Genomic DNA, 25712 nt, shown 5'->3' on the forward strand with positions numbered 1-25712 from the left:
CAAATGACAAATAAGTAATCAATAGGTCTAATCTTAAATTCCCCAAACCACCTCATCAAACTAGGGCAAAAAGGAGTACCCACCAGTTGTTTGCAGCCATTTTATATAGTAACTTGAGTTGTGAGAATAAAATTAGTTATTCTCAAAACCTCTTAAAGCCAAACTATAGGGAACTACCACCCTCAAAAGTAACAAAAGGTCAATGTTGTGTAGCATGAACTAATAGAACTTTTTTTAAAAAAACTACTTCCAATCCTGTGACTTGTCTACTATATAAAATATGATTAATATAATAAGCCGCCCTGTTCAGGGAGGCTTTTAATGTTTAATAGATTACTGTGTTTTATTTTTCTGTTGGAAACCGCCCAGAGTGGCTGGAGAAACCCAGCCAGATGGGCGGGGTATAAATAATAAATTATTTTTTTTATTATTAGGACCATCTCAGGCTTCCTCATCATCACAGTGGCAGTCAATGACTGGAACAGAAGATCCCACTAAATTGCAGTCTCTGGTCCTGCATTCAAAATGTTATCTCCTTTACGTTCCCTCCATGGTGTGGAAGCATTGGGAGGAATGTGGAAGCCCAAGGTTTGTTCTGAATTTCACAATTTGTAAAATCCCAGGGGCCCAGGTCCAGCTGAAAACAAGTTTAGATTCAAAATAGAAGGGGAAGAAATGGAGGCAGTGAGAGATTTTACTTTCTTGGGTTCCATGATCACTGCAGATGGTGACAGCAGTCACGATATTAAAAGATGCCTGCTTCTTGGAAGAAAAGCAATGACAAACCTAGACAGCATCTTAAAAAGCAGAGACATATAGTTAAAGCTATGGTTTTCCCAGTAGTGATGTATGGAAGTGAGAGCTGGACCATAAAGAAGGCTGATCGCCAAAGAATTGATGCTTTTGAATTATGGTGCTGGAGGAGACTCTTGAGAGTCCCATGGACTGCTAGAAGATCAAACCTATCCATTCTTAAGGAAATCAGCCCTGAATGCTCACTGGAAGGACAGACCTGAAGCTGAGGCCCCAATACTTTGGCCACCTCATGAGAAGAGAAGACTCCCTGGAAAAGACCCTGCTGTTGGGAAAGATGGAGGGCACAAGGAGAAGGGGACGACAGAGGACAAGATGGTTGGACAGTGTTCTTGAAGCTACCAACCTGAGTCTGACCAAACTGCAGGAGGCAGTGCAAGACAGGAGTGCCTGGCGTGCTCTGGTTCATGGGGTCACGAAGAGTCGGACACGACTAAACGACGACAACAACAACAAAGTTCTCTGATCTTTGCTCTGGGAGCCTGTGCAATTGTGCCAAGCCATGGTTTGGCTTAGCGTGACATATGAACCAGGCCATTCACAGAACTTGCTAGTCAACAAAAAAGAACTGGTGTACTGTATATTAAAAATCAGCACACTTCTGAGTGCAGACTACTTATATCGGGGGGGGGGGGGACTCCAGGTCCAGGAGCTAAATGCAAGCCCTTCAAGCATTTTTATCTGAGACTTGGGACTAAGCCCAGCTCATGCCTCCTCCCCAGACTACACCAGCCCTACTCTATGCCTACCTTAATACCTTTTGCCTGGCTGGTTTTTGTGAGGTTGGAATGTAGCTGACCTCAAAGAAATAAGAGTCATCCATAGCCACATCCATGTTTTGTCTCTGACCCACCAACGACATGCATCCATCAGGTCACCGTATAGTGGCCCTCAGGATGCAAAAGACTCCCCATCCCTGGTTTATATTATTGCTTTATTTGTCATCTAATATGCTGCTTTATATCTTAAAATACTTTTAGACAGGGCAGTTTTTGTTTTTAATGCATGTATTGCCTTTTCGGCATTCCTCTTTCAAGAAGAAAAGTGGATATTTTTATCCCAATTTGTATTGGATATGTAATCGTTCTTCTATGTGCAAGTGTTTTTATGTATGTTTTTATTGTATTGTGAAATAGCTTTGAGATGTTTCACAGGAAGTGGCTTAATAACAACAACAACAATAATGATGATGATGATGCAGAGGCCTTTAATTACAGGCTTGACCAGAGTGACATGCAATCCAGTGCTGCAAAAGCAGCTCCCTCACCACTCTTGTAACGCATGAATCATCTCTAACAAAGCAATCTATATGCAAGGTCACTGAGAAGTAAATCCAAGTGTGTTCAATGAAGCTACCTACCAGAAAAGTGTATGCAAGATTGAAGCCCCAACCTAGGACACAAAACTGAATCAGAACATTACACAGGACTCAGTAGATTAAAATAAATAAAAGGTACAATCAACAAAAAATCATTTAAAATGAAGTCACTCAAATAATTCCATAGCATTGTGAATCAAAGAAAGGGGTTGTGAACAAAAACCTATTGTATTGTACTGATTAAATAATCAGGTAGCTGGTTCTATGGTCAATCAATTCTATTTCTCAAGGAGTTCCTCCTACTGTTTAACCAAAATCTAGCCTCCTATAATTTTAGTATTTTCTTGAAGATGTGTAGTCTTCCAAGTTCATAAATGCTGTGGGTGAGGCAGAGGAGGACATTCAAAATAGCTACAACGTTGTCCAGAAAACTGGCAACATCTCAAATTAAAAGAATTTTATCCTCCATACTTTTGGTCTAGGATTGGACTGATAAGAACAAGATGCTAAGTCAATCAAGAGATATTTAGTAGTATACTTTGGCCACCTCATGTGAAGAGAAGACTCCCTGGAAAAGACCCTGATGTTGGGAAAAACTGAGGGCACAAGGAGAAGGAAGGGGATGACAGAGGATGAGATGGTTGGACAGTGTTCTCGAAGCTACGAACATGAGTCTGACCAAACTGCGGGAGGCAGTGGAAGACAGGAGTGCCTGGCGTGCTCTGGTCCATGGGGTCACGAAGAGTCGGACATGACTGAACAACAACAACCCAACATATGCAGATGTGAAAAAACATGCTCATCTGTTATTCTCCATGGAAAACCAATTATTTCCCTACAACCAGCTCATTTTCCATGCTATTTTATTTACAACATCACTATACTTTTGCTCACCAGCCACCTGTTCCTAGCTACACACAATCTTCTTTCTTGTTAACATGATAATGCAGCACTTCAGGTCACAGTATTAGTACCGTATTTTTCGCTCCATAAGACACACTTTTTCCCTCCTAAAAAGGAAGGGGAGATGTCTGTGCGTCTTATGGAGCGAAGGCCTGCTTGCAAGAGCAGGCATAGGAGCAGCGATTGGGAGACGTGCAGTGCAGCGCGTCTCCCAACTACGGCTACCAAGCCTGCCCCTGCGAGAGGCAGTGGTGGGACCAGCTGCCTGAAAGGAGCCCTTTCGGGCCGCTCGTCCCTCCGTCGCTCGCAAGAGCAGGCTTGGCAGTGCAGCGCCTCTCCCAACTGCAGCTACCAAGCCTACACCGCTTGCTTTGCGGTGAGCCGGGAAGAAGGGTGGATGGGACTTCCGTCCGTCCCTTCTCCCAGCTCGGTGTCAAGCAAGAAAAGCAAGAGCCGCTTGGGTGCGGCTTTCGTTTTGCTTGAGCGAGAGCCGCGCACAGAGTTTGGGGAAGACTTTCTCCATTAAAAGCAGCCATTGGAATTGGGCACACCTGGTGCTGTCAAGCCAGGATCCTTGTCAGATGCTCAACCAGTCTTGCCCCGGTGAGCAATCTGGCTGCCCACTTCTGCACTGGCTGAAGTGTCCAAAGCATCTTTGGAGGCAGCCCTCCATAGAACACATGGCAAGATGTGGACCTTGAGGCTGTGCTTGCTTTATGACGAGGCGAGAGGAGGGACGGACGGGAGCCCCTTCCGCCCCTCCTCCCAGCTCACTGTAAAGCAAGCAAAGGGAGAGCCGCTTACACACTCTGCGCGGCTCTTGCTAGAAAAGAATATTTTTTTCTTGTTTTCCTGCTCAGGTGCGTCTTATGGAGTGAAAAATACTGCATGTGCTTTCAATGTAAAAAGTGCTTGGCTTAATGACTTCATGGATACTAATGCCATGTATATGATAAACACGAATGCATAAATTGGTCTAAACCACAGAGCCTAGGGCCTGCCGATCAGAAGGTCGGCGGTTTGAATCCCTGCAACGGGGTGAGCTCCCATTGTTCGGTCCCTGCTTCTGCCAACCTAAAGCACGTCAAAGTGCAAGTAGATAAATAGGTACCACTCCAGCGGGAAGGTAAACAGTTTCCATGCACTGCTCTGGTCTCGCCAGAAGTGGCTTAGTCATGCTGGCCACATGACCCGGAAGCTGTCTGTGAACAAACGCCGGCTCCCTTGGCCAGTAAAGCGAGATGAGCACCGCAACCCCCGAGTCATCCGCGACTGGACTTAATGGTCAGGAGTCCCTTTACCTTAACCTTTAAGCTGAAGTTATTGCTTTGCTAAGGATTAAAATCATCTGAAAATCAACAGAGGAGGACATGGTATTTGTCATTGTAACTAATTTGTGCTGGTTGGCATAATGTGTAAATTTTGTGTAGGAAGGTTTGCATGATTTAAGATAAGGTAAGTGTAGGGGGAGTAATAGAGGGATGGAATGTTTGTGTGTGTTGTGTGCTGATTGACAGGGTAGCATATGACAGAATAGATATGTGTCTGGGGAGTGACAGTTTGGTTTTGGAGGAAGTGGGAGTAGCTGGTGTGGGTGCTGAGGAGTAAGGGGTAGAGTAGGTTGGATAGGATACAGTTAGGAATCGAGGTATAAGCACATGTTAATATATAAAATAAATGAACACTGTTATTAAAACAAATCCCATAAAATCCAGCTTTTATTCAGCTTTTACTATACTAATGAAGTTTTGTTTGTTCCAATCACATTTCATATTTGGCCAAGCTATCACAGCTATGACAAAATAAGTCAGACATATGGTGTTTATATGGCAGCAGCAGAATAACAGCAGTTAGGAGATTGCTTGAAGTTTTGGGAACCCAGAGCTGGGAACCGAACAAGGCAACCGAAGGCGGGGAGAGTGGCGAGAGGAGCTTTACCAAGCAAAACAGTGATTAGAATGAAAAGTACCCTCTTGCTCCTCCCAAGTAGTGGGCTTGGAAAGGGAAGAATAGGACAAAGGGTACACTTTTTCTGGCTTAATGATGACAATCAAATGTGTTTCCTTGAATATTAAAACATTTGCAGCTTAGGAAAAAGTATTCTGGCATCAAGCAGCAACAACAAACTTACTGGCAGCCAATATTTGAGGTTTCTGGCATTAAAACTGCCAGTGCCAGGATGTGTAACTACAAAATTAACTTCTTTATTTTATAAAAACTTTCACAGTTTACACTCAAGAAACTGCTCGGTTTCTTTTAAAAGTGTATTAGTCACTCCTTTAAACACTCTACAGCGTGAAATAACAGCGTTTACAACAATAAATCTGCCCGTCTGTTCTTTTACTTTGTTTCATCTATGCCATGAAACAATAAGGAGTACTTAGCACAACCTGAGCAATATGAGGCACAAAACTTTCAAATGTTAAAATAGTCACAAATTAGTAGACAATTAGAGCAATTTAATGAGCTGAACAATATATTTCAGGATGACAAGATCCATGTGCTTCATTAGAATGGGTAGGAGGGGGGGGAGATAATAACTTACCCACAATCAGGAGCAGGACACCACCTACAATCAGGGTCTGCCACAAGCCATCTTCTAAGCATAAATTCTTCATATTTTTCCATCAATATGTCATCATTTAATATCAATCGAATATCATGGGGATTAAATCGCTCAGAGCACTCTGGACAGCTGATATTAACTCTGCTCTCAGAGATTTCTATCCGGAGATACTGACGTAAACAATCCACACAAGATCTATGGTGACAAGTCATTATTTCCGGAAACCTCTCCTTGGAGTGCCGCAAAAGGCACAAGGGACACTCCATGAAGTCTCCGCTCTGTTTGCTGATGATGGTTGTTCCATTGTCAGAAGACATATAGGCAGAGAAAATAGAGTTCTTGTCCATACACATTTCCGAATGTATGCTTTCAATACTTGCAATACCATCCACACCTCCGTTTATATCTCTGGATTTGCGTTTTGTATCCCTTTTTCTTCGAAAGAGAGACCCCAGTGAAATCCTTCTTTTCTTTGGTGCCTTTTTAATTGAAGGCAAGCTTACAGAGGAGGCAGAAGATTGCAAGTCTCTATCAGATCCCATTTGCCGATGTAAACTCATGGCTAAAACATTCATCAGAAATGGATCAAAGCATGTGTACTACACTGATCACTTTAAGGAAAAAATGCCTATTGAGAAGCAGCACACTTAGAGGTCATGTTGGGGAGGGGGCTAAGTCATGTTATACATGGTCAGGTCTGTCTTCTTCACATACAAAATTCTTCACAACATATAATTCCAGGAAACTCTGCACAGCAACTCTACAAATGAAAGGGAAAGACAAGAGACAGATTAGCATCACATATACTGTATTCAGGTTCTCTGTTGTTTTCAGAGGACTTGCATTACTCTGCTAACTCCTATTACAGCTACCTCATCAACTAAACCTCCACCTTGTTTGCTTCAGCCACCTGTGCACTTCTGTCAATTAGCAAGTTGATATAATCAAGGGGGTGGACCTTTTTTTGTTACAGTTTAATTATTATACTATATAAAATATATACAACAAGAAGAAATAATCTAACAAGGAGAATTGCTTGGGAGTTTTCCATTCTGGTGAAATTGATGCATTATTTAAGAACTAAGGAAAACAAGCAACATGATAACTTCATGGCAAGCTAGAATCCTTTTATTATCGTAGCAGCTTAATATGCTTTGTGGGTTTTTTTGGGGGGGCGGGATGTAAGACAAAGGGGCACAAATGCTGAATATGCCAAAAGGCAATATCCTATATAGGTGATAGAAGTGCACAAAAGGGAAGGGGGAATGGAAAATGATTGTTAATCACACAGACAATCCTCCCAAGTTACAGATGCATTTAAATCCACTATTTTATGGAACTCTTACAAGGGAGACACTGACTGTTATTGACTACCAGACCAGCTGATAAAGAGACCCCAGACAAGGAGACACCGACAGGGAACTCTCCCCTTTGGCCTGTGCATTTGGGGTTGCAACAAGGGTGCCCTCCTGCTGGCTGGGTTTCTATTTTCTGTGGTGTGTCTGATGTGGGTAGAAAATGTCTGAGGTTATTCTTTGGTGAGAGGAAGGAGTACCAGGGAAGGGTGTGTGCAGTTCCACCTATCCTTGGGTGAGAAATAGCAAAATGGGTGAGAGCCAGATTGCTATGAATTTCTTTTGATATTTTACAATTTTGACAGCTAATAGTTTCATTACGGTACCTCCTGGTGATTCTGCATACATCTTTAGCAGAAACAGTGGAATGATTGGTCACAGCAATGTGGCGAATGAGAGGGAGATATTGGAGTAACAGAGTGGATAATGTATTTTTAATGATGGATGTGTGTGAGTTGTGTAAGTAAAATGGGACAAGTGATACGGATGGGTAGGTGGTAGTACATTATTTGTATTTATGTAGAAGGGAAATTGATTGGGAATACATTTAAAATAGAATCTGGAGTGATATGCATGTATTACTGGAATGAGTTTTGCTTATTATGAGTAAATGTGTCCCTTGGTAATAAGAGTGAAACAGTTTTGGAACTGTTTCCAAAAAAGTACTACTGGTACTATGTTTTAAGATAAGATAAGATAAGATATCTTTATTGTCATTGTCCCCTTGCGGGAACAACGAAATTACTCGGTTGCTACATCCACTCAGATAAAGCATTCCGCATAATCCAAAATTACAAAAGCTAATTAAAAAACAGTAAATATACTACAAAATAACAAGTAAAATAAGATGACTTCAAAGTCCGGGCTTTCCATTTAAGGCCAAAATTGCTCTAGAGAAGAAACTGTTCCTGAGACGGCTCGTTCTTGCCTGCATTGTTCTATATCTCCGTCCCGATGGCAGGAGCTGAAAGAAATGGTGACCAGGGTGCGTTGGATCTCTTGATATATCTAGTGCTTTTCTATGGCACCTGGTGGTGTAAATTTGTTCTAAGGTGGTGAGTGAGCAGCCAATAATGCTCTCTGCTGTTTTAATAATTCTACACAGCCCTGCTCTGTCCTGGGAAGTACAGCTTCCGTACCACACACATAAACCGTACGTGAGCACGCTCTGTATGGCACAGTGATAGAAGGCAAGCAGCAGCTTTTGTGGAAGATGGTTTTTCCTTAAAATTCTCAAAAAATACAGTCTCTGCTGCGCCTTCTTCACAAGCCCTCTTGTATTAACACTCCAGGACAGATCCTCCTGTAACTCAATGCCTAGAAATCTAAACGTTGTTACCCTCTCCACACAAATTCCGTCAATCAAGAGTGGCTGGACCTCGTTCTTCTGTCTCCTAAAGTCCACCACAAGCTCCTTAGTTTTCTTTGTGTTTATGAGCAAGTTGTTGACTCTGCACCACTCTGTCAGCCGCTCCACCTCATCTCTATACTCAGTTTCACCCTCCTTATCAGAGATGAGCCCGATCACGGTTGTGTCATCTGCAAATTTGACAACCCTATTTCTAGGGTGGGCAGCGACACAATCATATGTATAAAGAGTATAAAAGAGTTTTGCTTTAGGCGGGAAGTTATTACGTATTTTATTTTGTATTGTAGTTTTTCAGTTTCATTGTTTATAAATATATTTGTTACTTTTGTAACCCCCCCCCCCCCTAAGACACTATCTTGGTATAAAATGGTATATAACCATATCAAATAAAAACTTGCAATCCAAAAAGCAGGAGACACACAGCTTCATATTTTCCAATACTTCCCTCTTAAATATTACCGTTTTGGCCACATAAGCAACAGCACTCACATAACTGAACTGGAATCAGAAGACAAAATGCTGGTTATTAGGAAAGAATGGAGCCATTTGTTTACAACAGCTATGGCCAGGGCTTTTTTGAGTCGGAACTCACCAGAACTCAGTTCCGGCACCTCTCAGGTAAGCGCCATTGCCATTGAAAGAGAAAAAGAGGCGTTCATTGTGAGTTCTAGCACCTCTTTCCCCAAAAGGTAGCACTGGCTATGACCATAATAAAACATCAAGATCATAGAATCTTAGAGTTGGAAGGGACCCCAAGGGTCAGCTAGTCCAACCCCCTGCAATGCATGATACGGCTTCTTTCCTGATGTAGGATTAAGCAGTGGACTTCTGAGAGCATATTGACAGTTGGAATGCAACAGAAGATTCAGTTTAGGGCAGAGATTTCCAAACTGTGTGTTGTGACGTTAGTGTGTTGGCTGCAGTGTTAGGTGTGTCGCATGACCGTTCCCCACGCTCCTCCCAGGCCTGGAAAGGGGTTAACCTTCGGTTTGCTAAATTACTGTGTTGCAAAATGATGCGTGTCTAAAAAGTGTGTCACCAAAATGAAAAGTTTGGGAAGCTCTGGTTTAGGGGGTTGAAGGAAAAAGGGGGACACTCTAGGAAAGAAAGACTCCTGTAACTAAAGTGACTAAGGTCTAGCAGTTCAGCATAAAAATAATGCAAAATTAAATACCACAAATTAGAGCACCGTGTTTTGTTTGTTGTTGATTATCTCCTTAACTTGGTTGACTTTGTGCACAGTGATGCAAATCTGTTATTGTTAGTTAAAAAGTAGAGTTTATGCCTTAAATGTAGTTTCCACATTGTTATTATCAAGGCTAACCGCTGCCATAGCAACAACCCAAGTTACATTTGTATATTTGAGGGATACATGGTAATGGAAATTCTTCAAGCAGTTGAAGTGGGCTGGTAATACCAGAAAGTCTGTACTCAAACCCACATGGTGTGTTGATATACATATTAACATTTTAAAATTATGTTAAATCGTTGGAAAGTAATGTTTAAAATCTGAAGAAAATTGAGTTTCTTAGTAAGAGACCAGCTATCACTAACAAAGTGTCTGATAGTGGCATTTTCCAAATAAAAGTTTTGCAATGGGAAAGGCCCAGAGAAATCTAAATTGGGACTTCGTCCAAATTCTCTCAAAATCATTCTATTGTTCACCAATGTGCTATATATTCCTCAGGCAAAGGAGCTGAGGAGAAGTTGCTGTAGCTCAGGCATCCCCAAACTGCAGCCCTCCAAATGTTTTGGCCTACAACTCACATGATCCCTAGCTCAGCGTTTCTCAACCGCTGTTCCGCGGCACACTAGTGTGCCGCAAGACGCTGGCTGGTGTGCTGCGACGTGCGGCGACGAGAAGGGCGATTTGCATTGTCACGTGCCTGGCGGCCGCCAATAGCAAGCACTAACCCACCGGAAAGGAAGCCGGCCGGGTCACGATGCGGGGCGAGCGCGGCTCTCAACAGCCACCACTACGGGAGGGTGGTTTTAGACAAACAAAGAAGCTGGCTGGATGAGCTCAACCTGAAACTTGCTGAGCAAAGGATTGTGCTGGCAGAGAAATCAGCGGCTTGTGAAGCCTTATTACAGGAGATTGCAACCAACACAGCAATTGGAAAGTGTTTCTTACAGTCATAATTATATAGTCAATATAGGGCGGCACAGAGTTAATTTTTTTAACTTTTTTAATGGTGGTGTGCCTCGTGATTTTTTTCATGGAACAAGTGTGCCTTGGCCCAAAAAAGGTTGAGAAACACTGCCCTAGCTAACAGGACCAGTGGTTGGGGAAGATGGGAATTGTAGCCCAAAACATCTGGAGGGCCGAAGTTTGGGGATGCCTGCTGTAGCTCATTTGCCAGCCATCACTAATTATTCGGCAACTTCACACTTCTTCACAGAGAGCTCATTCCCAGCTGATGCAGAAACATAGGTACTTTACTTAAAGCAGAAGCATTTAAAACTTAATTAGGTGGCTGTACATTTAAAGTCTGTCATTCATTTTTTCTTTCTGTAAAAACAGTTGAATAGGGGGGTTGTAAATTACTTTAAAAGACTTAGGGCACAGGCCTAGAACACATTTTTTTAAAAAGAAGCCGCTCTTAAGTATTGATATTTCCTTTCCCAAGTTATTCCCTCTAACTGTCCCCCCCATATCTAGTAATGGAGCTGAAATGAATAAATGTGGCTATTTAATTTAGCTGAAATGTAAACAATGTACAGTACAAAATTAGTAAAGTTAATGTATGCATCAGAGTTACTGTTGGCATTAGCGTTACTATAGATACAGCATTTGTTTTCACTTTTAATGCTTCAGCAAAAATGAAATAAATGTTTTACAATGAATGCAAATATGAAACATGATTTACATGAACTGTGATTAACAATCCTTCAAGGCACTTACCAGGGAAAGTTCCACTATTTATGCATCATCAACTAGCCAATGTTGTTGTCGTTGTTGGCAATTCCAATAGGTTCACTTTTATTTATTACTTCATACAATATAGTATAAACTAGCACATATTAAAATTTAATTTGCACCTATTTCCAGGATGTGAAATCTGAATCTCCCTCCTCCCGCCATCATATATCCTGCAGAAATAGGCCACAGCTCCCAAACCTAGAAGCTTTTAAATACTGCCTAACTATAACAACACTGGCATGAACAATAAAAACATTAAGAGTCAGGGCACCATAAAGAGTAGCAAATTTTAGTACAGTATAACAAAAGCCTTTACAATCTGCGGTCTACTTTGGCTGATGCATGAAATGATCTCTTAAAATAGACATGTGGGCACCTGGGGACAGATGGGAGGGGAAAACATGTAGTTTTTAGAGAGGATCAAGGAAAAGGCAGGGGCAGCAGTATATATTAGGGTGTGTGCAAGGGCTTCAAAGATTTGCCCTATAAATCAGCTCCTCTACATTTGTAAAAAGTCTTATTTTTTTCGAGTCACACTTTGTTCTGTAGTTCAGCTCCTGAGCCACTCTGAATGAAATGAAGTTCTGTGTTTTCCCATTCACTATAATGGGGAATCTATAAAATAGTCATAATCCCCTTTTGGCTGAAGTGGATGAAATTGATAGACAAAGGAGCCCCTCCAGAGTGCAGCCCCTTCCAAATTGCAGACAAACTGGTACAGAGCCTCAAAGGAATGTGGGGTTTTTTTGGGGGGGGGGGTTACTGAAACTTTTAACCTTGCTAGTTTCAGCATCTGCATATTCTAGGCAGGAAACTAGGACTCCAAACCAATTTAAGCATCAGGGAAGAGTACAGGCGACAAAAGGCATTATCCAACTTCATACAGAAAAGATTAGCACAGAAAGGGGAAGATAAACTGACAACAGCCCCACCTAATTTGCACTCTACAGGTCTGTGAAATACACATTTTAAACCCAAGGATGGGGAAAGATAGAAGAATGCCTTATTGATATTTAACTGAGCTAAATACCGTGTTTCCCATAAAATAAGACGTACCTACAAAATAAGACATGGCAGGCTTTTCACGAGTTGATTAAATATAAGACATACCCCCAAAATAAGCCGTAGTGGGGGAGCAGGTCTGGCAAGGAAAGGAAGGCGTTTAAGCGCCTTCGGAAGAGCCGGCAAGAGGCAACAGTGCGCTTGCTGGCGGCCTTCTCGCAATGGCCGTCTCTACCGCCGCCGTGCTTTGGCGCTGGGCGCGTGCCCACACCCACCTCCGCAACTGCGCTCCTGGGCGCTCTTGGCGCTTCCCCCGCGGCCGCCTCACTGTGTTTTGCGGGGGCTTCCCGACGATCAGCTGAGAGGCGGGCTGATCGGGTGCCTCTTCGCCACCGCCGCAGCGCTCAGGGCGCTCTTGGCGCTTGAAAGATCTACATTGGCTCCCAGAACGTTTCCGAGCACAATTCAAAGTGTTGGTGCTGACCTTTAAAGCCCTAAATGGCCTTGGTCCAGTATACCTGAAGGAGCGTCTCCACCTCCCATCATTCTGCCCGGACACAGAGGTCCAGCACCAAGGGTCTTCTGGCAGTTCCCTCGTTGCGAGAAGCCAAGTTGCAGGGAACTAGGCAGAGGGCCTTCTCGGTGGTGGCGCCCGCCCTGTGGAACGCCCTCCCAACAGATGTCAAAGAGGAAAACAACTACCAGACTTTTAGAATACATCTGAAGGCAGCCCTGTTCAGGGAGGCTTTTAATGATTAATAGATTACTGTGTTTTATTTTTCTGTTGGAAGCCACCCAGAGTGGCTGGGGAAACCCAGCCAGATAGGCGGGGTATAAATAATAAATTATTATTATTATTATTATTATTATTATTATTATTATTATTATTATTTCCAAAAAGATGCCGAGTGCCTAACAGCTTTTAAGGTCTTGCAAGAACCTGCCAATTGTTCATGTTTGAAAGATACAGCAAGACTGTCTTACCAAGAAAATATTCATTATTGAGAAATTACTTCCAGTAAAAGTGTAAAATGTAGGCCATAATAGCAGTCTTGTCTTCAAACTGCTTGCATTTCATACAACTGTCCCAATTGAGAGGGAAAATAGCTAGCAAGCATAAACATTTTTAAAACAATAAAATTACTGGTAAATGCAGTCTCATAAAAAGGGATAAAGTGCTTTTTTCAGTTGATAAATCAGAAATAAAACTTTATCTTAAGGCTTTTGTTGTTAAAAAAAAAAAGTGAAGAGGAGAAAGCATCTAAATGAAGTTGCACGTGAACTGGTTTTTCCACAATTTGAACAAGTCCTGTTTTGGATTTCCTATTTTCCTGGGGAATTATATATAAGAAAACAACAACACTACAGGTAAAAACTGGATATCATACATCTTCATTGCAAACTTTAAACCACTTAGGTCCGCTGTAAAACAGAAAAAGAACTTTCCGGGGGAAATGGTTTGTTTTGTATAATTAGAAACCATTACTTTTATATTTTAAACATTACCATCTCAGCTTTCCATAAGTTAGGGTAGCTAACAAAGTGCATATGTGTGTAATTTCTAGAAGAGTTAGCTTGGCTGTTGATTAAAAAATATATATTCATGAATCATTGTTTTAAAGGACTAAACAGAAAACCTCTTCAGCAATTCAACTAAACCAGGGGTAACAAACAACCACAGCCCAGATCAAGCACACAAAGCCATTTTAAATGGTGCACCAACCCTCATTTTACTCAGCATTAGGGCATTAGGCCAGGGGGAATTTTCACCCACCCATGCCACACAAGTTAATTGAGATTGTTTCCTCATCCTAGCAGTGTTAACAGTAGGAGCAAAGAATGCACTCCCATGAATGCCTGGTGGAGGAAATCTCACACAGCAGGGAAGGAGGGAAAGTATTCAGCCCATTACAGTTCTGGGGTCTGTGAAGACATAAACCTCTCACAGCTAGCTTAGTGCTGTGATGAGGAACCCAGCAGAGCTGGACTGAAAGGAGGGACTTAAACCTCCAAATCCAGCTTTAAACCTCTGTTCTCAGCCCAGTGCTATGAGGAGAATGAGCGTGGTTTGTCCCTGCATGTGTTTGTGCGTATATGGATATGGATATGTGCACTGTATGTGTACATTTGTATGCCATATGCACACACAATATGGTGTGTTTGATGGCCACTTTGGCCATTATGACTGCTGGCATGCTGTTCACAGAGGACTGACCAATCTTGAATGTGGCTGAGACAGAAAAAGTTACCTCTCCATAGCCCAGGGGTCCCCAAACTACGCCCCCCGGGCCGGATGCGGCCCAATTGGCCTCCCAATCTGGCCCGCGACGACCCCCGCCGCCCGCTCTTACGGCGCACGGCGCGGCGACGATCTTAAAAATCGGCAAAAAATCGCCGAAAATCCTTTGTGCGCATGCGTATGGGCCTCTCCCGACCCAGAAGAGGTCATTTCCGATGCACTTCCGGGTCGGGGGAGGCCCATACGCATGCGCACAAGCGATTTTCGGCGATTTTTTCCCGACCGTGCGCGTGTGCGCATGCGCACGGGCGCGCACTCCCCCGCCCTCCGGCCTGCTGCGCGCGCACTTCCCTCCCCTCCGGCCCGCCGCGCGGTAGGTCTGGGGACCCCTGCCATAGCCTAAGCCCAATCATTTTTTAAAGTACAGTATCCAATTCAATAGAGTCAGGAAGTCATGGATAGTTGTGTCCCATTGCTGGCTATGCATCTGCTTATGTAGCACAAGATATAGAAACTGGTTAACCATTTCTGCCATTTGTATTTGAACATTACAGCCGACATATGAAATTATTTAATGTGCTTGCTGATCACAAGGTCGGCGGTTCGAATCCCTGTGACGGGGTGAGCTCCCGTTGCTTGGTCCCAGCTCCTGCCAACCTAGCAGTTCGAAAGCACGTCAAAATGCAAGTAGATAAATAGGAACCGCTACAGCGGGAAGGTAAACGGTGTTTCCATGCGCTGCTCTGGTTTGCCAGAAGCGGCTTTGTCATGCTGACCACATGACCTGGAAGCTATACGCCGGCTCCCTCGGCCAATAATGCGAGATGAGCGCGCAACCCCAGAGTCGGTCACGACTGGACCTAATGGTCAGGGGTCCCTTTACCTTTACCTTATTTAATAGTCTTCTTTAAAGTTTGATGCAAATTGTTAGATTTCTTACTTGCCCTTCAACATGAGGTTCTAGGGTTGGTTGCAATAATTTTAAGATACAGTATTTTAAAATAACGAATTACAATTCAGAGATAGGGTGTCAAGGGCCAGGGTAAAGAGATGTCTGGGAGATGTGGCAGTGGTCTTTGCCCATCCATAATCCGTTTAAATCTCTAGAGCACAAAACAAATCTGTTAACACTATCAGAAAACAGTATTAGATTAAAATAGAAATAATATACCAGAAAACATTATGATAAGATGCTTTGTAAGCATTTGTTACTAAGGCCAAACAATTGTGCTAAGGCTCTCTGAGAAAAAGGACCATCTGAAACATATGAAACGGGATCACAATACAAAGAAATAATTATCTACCAGGATATTTTAAACTGCTACTTTGTTCTTATATATTTTCTGGTGCATGACTTTTGAAGCAGGTGAGTAATATCCTGTTCTCTTCTAATGCCTGAATCCACAGATAGTCTGTTGTTGCCTGTGACTATGTACAGAAAACTATGCAACTATTCACGTATGAATAGCTTCTAGAAGAAAGCACCTAAAATTTGAGACACACTGCTGCAGAACCAATAAGGGAGACTCATAGTCCAGGAGTTAAATGAATACTTAAGGATGAACAAAGATCAGGTTCTTACTTGCACTCATCTCACCATTTTCAGAGTGGTGGGTTCATAGCTCCAGTGCACCCTATTGCTTTTAGAATTTGAAAATTGGAAAACAAAAAAAGTTCAGAAATTTTCCCCACAATCAACAGACCTTTATAACTACTTGTAATATATTTAAAAATGGCTGAAAAATAGCTGCTTTCTGCTTTTGGCAGTGTAATAGATGAATAACAGGAAATGGTTCAGACTACAAAAACAACTGTTAAAGTTAAAACACATGCATTGGAAAGCATGTGATTCAGCCATGAAAAGAAATGATTTTATTATGGGAAGTGCTATAAATTTCATCTTCAATTTTTGAACATGAGAAAGAATATAAGCAACTCAGTGGAACAGAATTACTTGTAGAGTGTCAAATATATGCTGCTAAGCTAACAACTAAAAATATCTAGCTGCTAATATGGAAAAGATGATAAAGCAGGTTAGTAGCCAATACAGTCGTACCTCGGGTTACGACCACCTCGGTTTGCGAACAGTTCGGGTTACGAACTGCGCAAACCCGGAAGTGTTTTCGCCACGCGCGCGCGATTTGCGCATGCGCAAAATGGCGGCGCCCATCGCGCTCGGTTTGCGAACTATTCGGGTTACGAACTGCGATCCGGAACGGATCGCGTTCGTAACCCGAGGTATTACTGTACTAGTTTTGCCCAAAGTGAATAAAAGTTTGCTACAATTCAATTTCTATTACTGGAAGATATACATTTCCTTTTTGATACTTTTGCTCTGAAGTTAAATCTTTTTAAATAAGTAGATTCCAGTTTATCTGGAAACAATTGGTGGCACTCTGGAAAGTCATATGGAATGGGAAGGGAATGTCATCCACCAACTCATACAAATTCCTTTAATCTTTTAAGAAGTGTATATTGGGTTATGTGTGATCGCTGAACTTTGAACACTATTTTAGTACCTACTTAAATCCTCACATGTATAATAACACTAGTAATTACAATGCACTATTGACATTATAAAGTGACTACCATTGAGGCAGTCAATGGGTGCATCAGCTCCATAGATGTTGGTAACATGGCAGGAGACAGAGCCAAGGAAGCTATAAATACACGGATTTCCTATGAATACTAGACCAAATGATACAAAACATCATTCATTTATTCCAAAGACTTCCAATTCACCAAAAAGCCCGCAAAGTAGCTACGCAACCTGCATAGAAAGTAACCTTCTAGATAACACAGATGCTCCTTGATAGGGGTGAGGAACCTTTGTCAGCTTTAAGGGCAGCACTGTTCTAGGCAACTTTCCAGGGCCTACATGCCACTGCTGGATGGGGCCAGAGGTGAATGTGGGTAGACAACTGTAAATTTTACCAATGTACAGTAGGCTAGTTTCTACACACAACTTGTGCCCTTCACTATTGCCCACCTTGAGAAGGAACCACTTGAGGGTATTAAGTAGGAATGGTAAAAGGTGTGGCCTGGGGAGACTCCCAAGTGCAAACAGAAAGGCTAGGGGGCTGCATTTGACTCCTGGACCTGAGGTTCCTTACCCCTGTTCTAGAAATATTATTCTTATGATTATGATTGCTGCTGAAGTTGTGTTAACTTCTGATTTGATATGACAGTTGTGTTTTATGGTGTATTTGTGTTGTTATTGACTGTTTTTAAATTTTGAACTGAGTGTTTCAAATATATACAACACCCAGAGAAACTTTGTTATCAAACAGCTGGTAAATGGAGTAAATAAATAAATGGCTAAGGTCTCAAACCCTTCAGAAAAGATAAATGGCCTATGGAGGGATCAGAGCAAAGCAGCAGACACATGCAATTCTGAAGCCCAAAATGCCTTGGCACCTATGACCAACATGTAGTAAAACAGGGTGAAAAATTTTCCACAGGAAGTTTTCTACTACTATATTTTTCCATTTAAAAAATGTTACATTCCTAAAAGTACATTTTTTCCATAAAATTGTTTTAACATAATGAACTGATACAACAGTAAAGTTGCACAGTTTCAAACATACAATTTAATATTTTAGGTTCCTAGGAACCACAGCCTGCCTACCTTTGTGCATGCCTGCATACCCATATCTCCAGCCCATTTCTGAAAATGGGGTAAGATAGCAAAACTAAATGTCATCCAACTATGCCATGTCAGATCCCAGTCTATTCAAGGCATTTGAAATTTTCTGAACTAAAAGTGCCCTAAAAAATGCATCTTTGTCAATAAGTAACCTGCAGAAGTAGTAAAAAACTTTGCAACTTTTTTGCAGGGCAACATCAACTCTCAATATCAATTGTAAGGATATATGCTTCCTACAGTTATGTATTTTATTCATGATTTTCCTAGTGGCTTTAGGGGACTTTCTTGGTCACACTGATACTAAAAGTGTTAAAAACCTCAAGTGAAAAAAGATATTGATGAAAATCTAAAATTTGCTTAATATTTAGACTCCGTAAGCCCTTGGAGATTCAAGTTTGGAACTCCCATTTCCAAAACCTTTAAACACACAGTATGGCATCATGGGTAAATATTTAAATCAACAATTGACAGAACCACACTAGCACATGCATAAATGAGCCGAATTTTTGTATGGTATTACTGTGGGCTTCATATAGGACCCACTCACTAGCAAATAGTAACAGGTGCTGGGATCCAAGGAGATACCATCCATATATTTCTAGAATAATCCATTCAACAACTGTATTCTTATTTTAGGTCCTTCAACTAACTTATCTCTGCAATTTGATTCTACTAACCAGAAAGAATGAACATTTACTTCCCAACTCATGAAGAAATGGCAGTTTGTACAGTAACTGATATGGCTTATGAAAAGTTCTGGGCCCAATCTTTAACTAAATAATCTTGCCTAATATTCCTGCACAAAGACAGCCAAACCAAAATCTGCCTGCCTCTAAGCAAATATAATTCTGCAGGGTATGCAAACTACATGACCGAAGGTTCGGGTTATGTTCCTAGATTGTAAAAAAGCTCTATATATTTTAATTGCTATAGCAACCATATTTATTAACTTGCTATATTTGTTTGACTGCCCAACATGTTCTCTAGAGGCTCAAAAAATTAAATAAAATGCCATATCAAGAACACAAGCTAACCAAGATGTTTGTTCAGGAAATGTTAAATTTCAAAATGGAAAACTTGATTTAAAAACCAATCTACCCTGTTTCCAGAATGTACAGTGTCCCCCATGCAACATTTCATTTAGAGCTTCCTCCCAAAGTTGCCTCTTCCTTCCCCCAATGATCCCCCTGCCCCTGCATAAGCACATTATATTCCAAGATAAGATGGTACAGAAACAGTACTACACACATGGCCATTAGAAGCATACATGTAATTTTGCAATTCATTACAGGGTCATTAGGCAACTTCCACATGTCTTTGTACAACATCTGGAAAAAATAACTTCTCTATTACATTAAGGACTTGCCAATGAGTCCTTATGGATACAAATTAGCCAAGCAAGTTTGCATGACAACCCTATACATGTATATTCAAAATTTAAGTCCCACTGAGTTACTCCCAGGTAAGTGTATAGGATTACAGCCTTCAGTGTCTATAAAAATAGAATAACACCATTTCAGATACTTCCCTCAATAATAGCAGTTCGTATGTAAATATAAGCATAATAAAAATAAACAACTGAAGCATCCTTATGGGGTAAGGGAAAGGCAAAACATTTCACTTAAATTAAAGTGCAGTGACTCTCAGAGCATGAACAATGAAATACAAAACTATTTTTACTGTGAGAGTAGTGATAATTGTTAACGCAAAACTGAATAATGTAACTGGATGCAAGAAACATTTTTTAAATAAGAAGCTAAGATAATTACTGATATGCTAAAAAGCATAGATTAAAACTGCAGAGTGGAAGGAAAGGAGGACCTTTTTCTGTCTCCCCACTTCCAGCTACTGTGAAGATTGGAGAATAGACCCTCTAGGAATATCAGGGGGCGGGGCAGAGGAAGGACTAGAGTCCATACCATGTGAAAGATGAACATATTTAAGCTGCAGTTTATTCATTTTCAGCTTTGTATTCTTGTTATTAGAAAAGTGTGCCTAGACATTCCATTGTTGCGCCCATAACTTAGGTTTAAGGTGCCATTTAGCTCCTAGCTTTCATATCTGTTTCTAACACTGCTTTGTTCTTGAAACAAAAAGGTGAACTTGATCCAAAATAAGTGTTTATTTTTAAAAATACTAGACAATTTTGTCTGTTGGTTGTCCAATACATTAGGCTAGAGTATTTTTTAAAAAACTGAATGCCTCAGTTTTTTCTAGTTTAAAATAAATGACATTACTGTACTTCTATTGTTGTGATAAAATGGAGGTAGGAATTTATATCATCTAATCTGGATGCATTCAACTCAAAATATTGCCATCACACTTCTACTGTCTCACATGTAGCTTTTACAGTGCAGTGTCTATTACAGAAAAGCAATCCCTTTTCTCTCCAAAGCAGCCTCCAGGGCACATCCTCAAAATGTACAATAATTGAAGGGATGGAACAGGAGCAAGGTGGCCATAATAATGACAATTTTTTAAAAGGCAGGCTTAAGTTATGGTATACCTGCCAAAAAGCTAGGGAGAATTTGGTAGAATAGCTCTACGCAATGTAGGTAAATAAGCTAGAAATTTTCCCTATGGAAATGTACACGAAAGTTAAATATGATTAGCAGAGCTACTGCCATTTCCCAATTCCTAAAGGATGTCCTCCAGTCTTTTTGCTGAGGATCTCTTCAGGACGCTATCTTTTCTCTAGGGGAAGGAAGTTATACAAACAAGCAAGCAAATAAATCCATCATATGAAAAGGTGTTATTAAAGCCCCTACTAAGTTACTTAAAGTAACTTACAAGACGGAATTGTGTAATTAAATATTTTTATTAAAAATTTGTCTGATTTGCAAGCATCTTACATTTCCAGGGTTGTGGCTACACAAGGGTAAGAGTGAATTCAGTTTTGTTTTCTTTCACCTATGTGCGCAGGACTTTCCACCTTCTACAGCAGAATCTGACACTACCATATGTAAAGACACAGAATACTGGATGGGAGAGACTTCTATATCTATACAATATTTCCTTTTGGTGATATATGGCACATGGTTGTGCTTCATGTTAGGCTAAGAATAAAATAATTCTATGCCAGGTTAGATTGCCTAATGACAGATTTAGCAAAAGGTAGCAGCTTACATATTTATCTTGCAACTTATGCAATTTAAGGAATTATGTTTATTGCAATAATGCTGTGCAAAAACTGAGCTATAAGGACATAAGGTTTTTGGTCTTGAGAAGTTAAAAGTGAAAGCAGATCAGCTAGAAAAAGAACAAAATGCAGGTAGTTTAGGAATCATATCTTAAATAGGATTCGTACAGTCAAACCTCCATTTGCGACAGCTTTGGTTTCCGACCACCGCGGACCCGGAAGTGTTTACATCCAGGTTCCGCAGCACTCGGATGCGCAGAAGTGATTTGCGCAGCTCGCGCATGCACAGATTTCTATCTCCGCTTCGCACACGAGCAGAAGCGCGCCTTGGGGAGCAACCGGCTCCCCGGAACCAATTGTGGTCATAAACAGAGGTATGACTGTATCTCAAAAGGATGGTACATGTCAAAATATAGCTGAAAAGCTTGGCATTTATTTAACATAGCTTCTGTGTTTTCAATAATAATTTATTAATTTATGGGAAAATGGAATGATAATTGCAATGCAACTCAAGAGACTTATTACCTTCTTGGAGGAAATCAACCTCCATGTGCCAGTCAGATGTACATATTAAGCCAGGGAACCTTAAAGATCATACTCAATCTTGTAATGCTGTCATCTGTTGAATTAGTCCATTATATCTTTTGCCAACTAAGTGAAAGTGGAACTTTAGGGCTGAAATACAAACAACAGGAGAAAACAGCATTAAGCCATGAACAATAGAAGGAATCCCCTCTAACAATATACAAAAAACTGTCTCAAGCAGCAGATGCAAATTCCATAGGAAGGAAGGGAAAGGTGGACTGGAGATGGTGTAATTTCATACATCAAAGAGACCAAGCTATATATCCCCCAAAAGGGTAGCCACCTTCACAGAACTACTATGGGTAGCAATACCAAGGCCAAAAGTGTGATTCAATACTGGGGATGTACCATGATACCCCTGACCAAAATGCCCACAATGATCTTCAGGTGGCTAATAAATCAAGAAGGTCCCTAAAAGATGACCTTGCTGTAGTAACAGGAAACTTCAATTACCCTTCTAAAGACTGGATACATACATGCATGTTCTATTTATGACAAAGAGGTAGAATTTCTAGATCCCTAAATGTCTGTGGATAGGTGTAATGCGAAGTGTATGGGGTGTCAGCAGAAGAGTAGTACCTCTGGTGGGGACACAACATGCTCTTTCTGGGTTTTTTTATCCACCTATGGTCCCCACTCTGCACTCAGCTCTCACTTGTGGCTCCTAGAAGCTGTTAGCATGTGACAGAGCCACAAGGCTGAGAGGGGGCCTTATAGAGTTCATTAGTGCAGCAAAAACAATGTGTGAGGCAGCAGTTTTAAGTTACCAGTCTCTGCACCCATAGCAGGTGCGGTGATTGTCCAGCAGTTTCATTTTACCCCTGGAGACACACTCCATTGTCAAAAATGACTGTACCTAAAATAGTTGGTCATCGAACAAACCAGAGGGGCAAAAAGCCTGGACTTTTAAGTAGTGTTCAAGACTTGATGCAATATGTAAGTGTTGTCAAACCAACTGGCCACAACAACTACATAGTGCTATCAATATATGTAAGTGGACAATTGCAAAAAAAAAAATCCAACAGTCACACCTGACTTCAAAAGAGGAAACTTCTTTTAAAAATGGATTGGTAAAAAGGAAGTTGAGAGGAAAAGTGAAGACCATCACATCTTTCCAGAGCACCTAGCTAGAATGTATATGGTACCGCAAACAAGGAAAGGCACCATCAAGGCGAAAGGGCAGTCACCATAATTAATGTGCAGTGTCAAAGAAGCTTTTAAGAGGCAAGAAGACTTTCTTCAGAAAATGGAAGCCCCCTCCAAATGAGGAGAACAAAAGGGAACATGAGCTTTGACAAAAGAAATGCAATAGTGATTCAAAAAATAATTTGAGGAGTAGCGAATAGCTAATGAGAACACTTTGTTCTTTCACTGTTTAAGTAAATCTATCTTAACAAGCTTAGTTCAGAATTCTAAATTTACTTTTATGAATTTGAACTGATGACCAGTGATCATAGACTTCTGTTTTCAACCTAGTATTTAAAAGAGAAAAGCTATAGCAGAGTGGTTGAGCATCCTACCTCCAAGCAGAGCTATTAAAAGCTGCTGCCTAAAACCTTAGGGTGTAGACAATACTGAGCTGCGTTTTACTATGTCAAACCAATGGTAGATCCAGCTCTGTATTATCCACACTGACTGGCAGCAGCTCTTCTGCATTTTAGGCAGAGGTCTCCCCTAACCCTACCTGGAGATGCAGGAATTGAACCTGGGGCCTGCTATATGCAAATCAGGTGCTCTACTACTGAGCTATACCCCTTCCCCTTCAAATGCCAGTGCCTATGATTACGGTGGACCCAGGTGGCTTTGTGGGTTAAACTACAGAGTCTAGGGCTTGCTGATCAGAAGGTCGGCGGTTCGAATCCCTGCAACGGGGTGAGCTCCTGTTGCTCGGTCCCAGCTCCTGCCCACCTAGCAGTTCGAAAGCACATCAAAGTGCAAGTAGATAAATAGGGACCGCTCCGGTGGGAAGGTAAACGGCGTTTCCGTGCGCTGCTCTGGTTCGCCAGAAGCAGCTTTGTCATGCTGGCCACATGACCCGGAAGCTGTCTGCGGACAAACACCGGCTCCCTCGGCCTATAGAGCGAGATGAGCGCCGCAACCCCAGAGTCAGACACGACTGGACCTGATGGTCAGGGGCCCCTTTACCTTATGATTACGGTACTCTTTTTAATCAATTTAAAATCATAAGACTAAAGCTGGACTTCTAAACTAAGCCTGTTAGTTTGGACAAATTCACAGAAATAGTGACTGAATGAAGTGTTCTCATTCACTATTCCATCTTTCTTAACATGTTAATTAAGACAGTTAATCTGTTTAGTCGGAATCTGCTTATCATGAACACTAAATACTTTATAGTGGGTAAAAGTAAGACAAACCCAAATACCAGTCCTTCTACTTGCACCTTTTAAAAACACCAGTTTTTATTTTAAAGAGAGACTAACAGAACTTCAGCAAGGTTCTGGGGATATGTATGATTAGCACATTTAGTCCTACAATTCCACAGTCCCCTCCGAAAACACCCTCTGAACTTTTTGCAACTCTCAGTGACTAACTGCACTGATGTGACACACCAGTGCCTACAAAAATGTTTAACATTAGCAAAATCTGCTGTGTCTACCAAGTGGAAATAAAGGTGGATTGTAGTAGAAGTTATACTATTGTCAGTCCTCCCCCACACTTTTACAATCAGCAGCATTCCAATCTGGGCACTGAAAGCACACACTGAATTTTTGGTTTCAAACCCAGAAACTAGCAAAAAGATTCCTCAGGCAGTACAGTCTTGGTTGCCGGTGAAATACTATGGGGAAATTCCACATTACTTCATGTTGAACTCTTGTGCAGTTCATTTGATCAGAAACAACTCTCCTTTCATTAGACTTAAGCTTTTTAGATGCACTTCTGATGCCTATGTAGCTCTCAGGGCTTAATGTTAAAGCTCCCATGTCCACTTGTATGAAAAGGATCCCACTTCCGCAAGCTACTAAGCTGTACTGTTACTCATTAAAAACTTTTCAGACATTGTTATCACCCAAGTCACCCTCACAGGAGTTCCAGGCATAAGTAGTGAAATGCCAGTGGCCACCTACAGGGTGAGTTGTGTTGTACGTAGTTGCCTTTTTCGTTTTTTAAATTCAGTACTCCTCCACTGAAAAATACTGTACAGTTCAATAAAGTACTGTATTTAAATATGTCAGGCTGCCCTTTGAACACAAGCTTCTTTAAAGCGATTACATTTAAGGCTACCCAGCTTATTCAACCTCCCCAAAAGGCAGGATAGGGGAGGCGGACGGAATATCCACATTCGCAATAAAATGTAATCCGAGGGGAAAGGGAAGTAGTAGTAGTAATAATAGTAGTAGCATCAGCAGCACTGCAGCCTTTATAGGACAAAAGTTTGCTGGTCTCGCCCCAATTTGGAGTGGATGTGGAAATTCCCCCCCCCCCCTCCCCGGCGAGTGAACTTCCTCGTAGTTTCGGCTGTGCGTGTGTTAATGTGTCTTCCTAACGCTTTCGGTTTTATAGAAAGCACCATTTCTGACAGAAAACGGTTCTATGTCACAACTTCTAAAAGGGGTCTTTAATAAAATTACTAATTTTTCCCACAGATTCCGCCCCCCACCCCACGGCAAAAAAAGTACCTTTGTTTTACAAGAAGGAAGTGCAATAGAGACGCTCCGAAGCTGTAGGAGATAAAAGAGAGGGCGTTTTTCCAAAGTCCTTCCCTCAGGAAAAAAAAAACTTATTGGGGTGTGGAAGCGATCGAATATGGAGTTTCCACACTCCCCCACCACCACCCCGAGTTTCTCCTCGGACTTCGCCCGCGGAGTGGATTAGGGTTTCAAAGTCTGTCCCGT

The 25712-nt window shown here is 41.5% G+C and overlaps 1 protein-coding gene across 3 annotated transcripts in view; it reads right to left on the reverse strand.

Moving 5' to 3' along the window:
• Nucleotides 1–25712, reverse strand: part of RNF19A (ring finger protein 19A, RBR E3 ubiquitin protein ligase) — a 38126-nt gene that overhangs the window by 11814 nt on the left and 600 nt on the right. For 2 of the 3 annotated variants that reach the window (XM_035124674.3, XM_088675744.1), the window contains exons 2-4: nucleotides 25497–25538; nucleotides 21799–21948; nucleotides 5580–6360 (exon numbers count right to left, since the gene is read on the reverse strand). In XM_035124674.3, coding sequence (XP_034980565.1) covers nucleotides 5580–6175 — 596 coding nt within the window. In that variant the 5' untranslated portion in view covers nucleotides 6176–6360; nucleotides 21799–21948; nucleotides 25497–25538. The remainder of the gene's footprint in view (nucleotides 1–5579; nucleotides 6361–21798; nucleotides 21949–25496; nucleotides 25539–25712) is intronic. The other variant, XM_035124679.3, reaches the window with a different exon arrangement.

Source organism: Zootoca vivipara, chromosome 8 (assembly GCF_965207765.1).
Source record: "Zootoca vivipara chromosome 8, rZooViv2.hap1.1, whole genome shotgun sequence".
Taxonomy (NCBI): domain Eukaryota; kingdom Metazoa; phylum Chordata; class Lepidosauria; order Squamata; family Lacertidae; genus Zootoca; species Zootoca vivipara.